At 46.0% G+C, this 4,681-nt stretch overlaps 1 protein-coding gene across 1 annotated transcript; it reads right to left on the minus strand.

Annotated features, from left to right (window-relative positions):
- Positions 1–516: 516 nt before the first annotated feature.
- Positions 517–2,166, minus strand: LOC147729182 (uncharacterized). The gene is made up of 2 exons (XM_086959878.1): positions 871–2,166; positions 517–627 (listed from the first exon to the last, which is right to left on the minus strand). The coding sequence occupies exon 1, from the start codon at positions 2,155–2,157 to the stop codon at positions 967–969; it is 1,191 nt and encodes a 396-aa protein (XP_086816004.1). The 5' UTR covers positions 2,158–2,166; the 3' UTR covers positions 517–627; positions 871–966.
- Between the last annotated feature and the right edge of the window lie 2,515 nt (positions 2,167–4,681).

The raw sequence follows: 4,681 nt of genomic DNA on the forward strand, positions 1-4,681 counted from the left end.
GTGACGCCTGATTGCCTGGAGCTAATTATGTCTTGAACCCACCTTGACTTCCTAAAGAGAGAATTACATAATGCTGCCTCTAAGTGTGTTTCTTGTAACATTATAATTTGAGCGTCTGAATTTTTTTAAAATTCACAAATTCTATTCGGTTTTATTTTTTCCCCTATACCATTAATATTCCATGACAGGACCTTAAGCTTATATGGATTAGTCATGAGTCTAGTATCCACTCGTACCCATCCATACCTTTATACAACAAGCGTTTGTTTATATATGAGGATTTTTTATTTTTCCCCCTAACTCCCCCCACCCAGTGAACCCCTCCCCCCTGAGGAACCCCCCCAACATACCTGGCGATGACTTCGCCTTTCGGAGCAACCAGGTGGTGCCCGTGACCAATTAACTGTATTCTAGCGAGACACATTAAATCACAAATAAATCATGTCCCCCTGTTTTATCATACAGCATATTTATACAATGATTTACCTTCTCAAATTCCCCCCAACCATTCTTTTATTTTTTTTATTTTTTATTTTCTTCCCTCCTTAAAGTAATCACCAGATCTGCCCAGTACTATTCCTCCTGCTCGCTTCTCATTCGGTCTAAAAGATTATCAACCTCTTCTGGCTGTGTGAAGCTATAGGTCTTATTCTTCCACATAATCCTGAGCATAGCCGGGAATCTCATCTGAACATGTGCTCCCAGTAACCTCAGATCCGGCATTCTAGTGCCCAGCTCCCATTGTCTTTGTGCGGTTCTTGCACCAATATCAGACCTGATAAGATAAGGACTGGACTTGTAACGGAGATCTGTTTTTGAAAGGGATCTCCCTAGGATGAGCTCCTTGACACTGTATGTTTGGAAATTTACTAATATTTTCCTAGGTGTTTTCCTATCTGTACGTCTCTTGTAAGGGTCTCTATGTACCCTTTGAATTTCTGCCTCCAAATCTATATCCGGGCGGTCTTATAAAACACCTTCTCTCAGGAGTTTACAAACAAATCCCTTTATGTCCTCCAACTCTTCCCCTTCTGGTATTTTCAAGATCCTTAAGTTATTTCTCCGTGCTTGAGTCTCCAGCCGCCCAATATCCATAACCAGTGATCTATTCTGGGCTTTAAGATGTTCTATGTCCTTTTGATTTCCATGTACAGTTTTGTTCAGAGCAGCTGCTTCTGTTTCAAGGTTCCCTGTACACAGAGTGACCTCCTCTAACTTAGATTCCAACACATCAAATCTGTCCTGTATTGTTTTTTGGTTAGTTTCCGATATCTCAAATTTCGACATCATATCACCTCTCAAGGATCGAAAAAGTTCCCCGAGCCGGTCACTCTCTCGCTCGCATAAGTCCTCAGACCTTCTCCTTATTCCAGAAATTGTTTGAGCAGAAACTGATTGATTGTCTTTGCTTTCGTCCTTTCTCCTTGTCCCCTCTTCTAACTCCTTAGAGCTACTTTGTGCAGGTTTGGCCGTTCCAGACTGACTCTTGGGTCTAGTGTCTTGCTTTCCTTGCACTTTGTCTACTGGGGGTGCTTTATTTAGATTAGCCGGAGTACCTAATGCAGGAGGTGCCTTTGCCCTTTCAGTCTCAGGAAGATTTAGCTGAACCTTATGCTGCCCTGAGCTCACTGAACTCAGCGTTTCTGTTCCCTCATCAACATTGTCCATATTTCCCAAGTTTTCTAGAGCCCCGTAACGTTTTTTTAAGGGTATAGTGCCAATGTTGTCCTCCAACTGCACAACGGAACGCCTAGCCTGGTCTAGGACCTTGAAAAAAGATTTGAAGGATGGGGTACTTTTCACCACTTGGCTCTCGTGGGATACTCCTTTAAGTTTTTTAACTAAAGTAGTCTTTTTCTTTTTACTTTTGCAAGGGGTTAATGGCATAGGTCGCTCCCTCTCTTCAAATTCTAAAGCCCCTTTCTCTTTTAATTCTACCCTAGATCTCAGCTGGTACCTGTTTCTTCTTATTGGGAGGATATTTCCTTGTTTTACAGGGTTTGAACTTATCTCAACATTAACAGACTCGATTGTCTCAGATATAGCAGCTTCCGTTAACTTTTGCCCTACTGACTCAATACATTTCAACAAAGCCGGCTCTTGTACTGGAACTCCACTGTTCTTGTAAATTGGAAGGTCAAACTGCGTTTGATCCATACAACCCCAACTCCCAGTGGTAAGTCCGTGAGTCGCTACCACTTTACTCCCCTTCTCCCCACACCTTACCACAAGAGAGTAAAGCTTCTTTCTCTCAGACGCCGTTTTGTGGGGCTGTTGCTCAAATGTGTGTGTCGCCAGGCCTCCAAGTTTAAGTTTAAATAATACGGAGCGAAATCTGCTCCATAGGCACCGTCGGCGTTCTTCCAGCGTGGATACTGGTGAGCGCCGGTCCGTGGAGGTCCTAGCGCCGTCTTTTCTCTGTAAGTGGTCAAGCCAGCCGTAGCCAGCCGAGGCCTCGAGGGAAAAGGAAAGCAGAGCGGGTTGTAGATGTCTGACTCCGAGGAAACTCTAGATTTTTTTTGGTGTCTCAATAACACGTTTTTTGCTGGAACCTCTGCTAGTGTTTTTCTCCAAATAACCCTGCCTTGAAAAGAAAAGCAGGGGACTTACTGTTATTCCGCCTTTGCTCTCCACCTTACCGTAGATATGCTGCTCTCCGAGTAGGGCGTTCTAAATTTCCTCGCACTCCGATCTCTGAGGCAAAGTTGAGATACGTACAGAAGCGCGACCTGGCCCGCAGACTCCGCCGGCGTTCTCCCGGTGGAAGTGTTTCCTCTTGCGTCAAGCGGGTCCGGGTCCGGGTCCGGGTGTGCGCTGGTCCTAGTGCCGCCTGCTGCAACCCCCACTCAAACGGCCGTTAACCTCGGAAAGGAGAGACAGAGGAGCCGGCTTAGCCTAACGTTGGCAATTACGGGGGATAATACATCTGCCGCTCACCTAACAGGGGGAAGCTCACGACCTCTCGCTACTGCATCAAATTCATTTCAGTCATCGGAGAACACCTCGGTGCTGCCGCGACCGGCTCTCAAAATGTTGTGGATATACTGCAACTTTCTACATAGTGCCACTGGTGTAACACCTTTTATAGTCTTGCAAAGACATGTTTGTGATATGCTGTTGGATTAGTGGTGGCACATGTTTAAGGGAGAAGTGAGTGTGTTATCTGAAGAAGAAGGTGTTCAGATCCTTGATAGTCAAAAAACAACTTCTGAGTAGCCATTCAAATATCAAGGAGAGATATAATGTCTCTGAAAGTAATAAAGGCAGGCACTGGATTGTTGGGTATCTTGTACGAGTCAAACTACCTAAGAGCCAAGTTATGAAAGGACATCGGATTTAAGGGCGGGAGGAACTTGCAGAGATCTACTCTGTGGAATTCCACTGAGTTAATTCAAAACTCCATGTGATTCCACAGAGTTCCGCCCACCCGAGCTACACCAAATGTCTTGTAAGAGATGTGACTTACCAGCCGCTTTATGCTAAACAAGGCAGCTAACAGTAGTGCCTGTTGCCTTCAGTGAGCAGGTGAGGCATCTGAATGGGCTGCTTTTCTGATAAATTACATTTCAAGGTGTGATGCTGATGGTTTCATGACCTTGGGCATAAACGTTTAAGCAGGTGGAATGGAATGGAATAGGCTCTTGTATAGCACAAGGCTACCCAAGGGCATCCCAGTTCTGCAACAGTACTGCGATAGGGAGAGGGAGGATGCTCAGGGGAAGAGCTAAGTCTTCAGCTGTTTCCGGAAGGCCAGGTAGTTGGGTTCTTCCCTAAGAGCTAAGGGAAGGGAGTTCCAAAGTTTGGATGAGTTATATGAAAAAAGGCGACCCCCGATCTGGACTTTCTGAGTCTAGGGAACGTTGCCAGATGAAGATTGTCCGAGCAGAGACTTCTCGGGCCTTGTAGGGTCTGACTAGGGCCTTGATGAGGGGTGGACCAATTCCCTTCAAGGATTTGTGAGCAATACACAGGGCCTTGAAGTGGATTCTCTCAGGTACCGGAAGCCAGTGGAGGGATCGGAGGGCGGGTCTGGCTGAGCAGTGGCGGCTTGTTCCAGTGAGTAATAGTGCCTCTGAGTTTTGCACAACTTGTAGCTTGGCGATAACAGAGATAGGTCCCCCCAGATAGAGGGAGTTGCCGAGATCTAACCTAGACAGGACCAGGGCCTGGATAAGAAGTTTTTGGCTTGACTGGTGGTTTAAGGTCATGAAACCATCAGCATTGCACCTTGAGTAACGCACATCAGAAGAATTCTACACTTGATGCAGCTCATTTAGGTGAGGGCTTGTACATTCACTGGGCTTCATCAATCAAAATGCTGCTTCTTTCCAAGGCTTTGGAAGGAAATAGAGCAGCAAGGTATTAATAGACATGCAGTATGTTATAGGGTAGTGGGATGCAGAATAGTAATTAAGCATGAGTGCCCACAGCGTGATGGTCTTCTTTGTTCTGCAGGTGCTGCTAACACTGTGCAACTAGGCCATCATTTATACACATGTGATGTCTCTCCAACCACACATAGTGCGGCCCTCAAGCCCAACACCCTAAGGGCAGGCCCCTCTGTGTTGCATAGACTCTCTTACCCCCGACAGCTGTACCATCCCCTTCCCCTCCCAAATTGTACAAATACACAGCACTACGGCTTGCATGCCTCACTGCTAGGTAGTGCCCTAAGACCATC

The sequence above is a fragment of the Lissotriton vulgaris genome, chromosome 2_2 (assembly GCF_964263255.1).
Source record: "Lissotriton vulgaris chromosome 2_2, aLisVul1.2, whole genome shotgun sequence".
NCBI classification, from domain to species: domain Eukaryota; kingdom Metazoa; phylum Chordata; class Amphibia; order Caudata; family Salamandridae; genus Lissotriton; species Lissotriton vulgaris.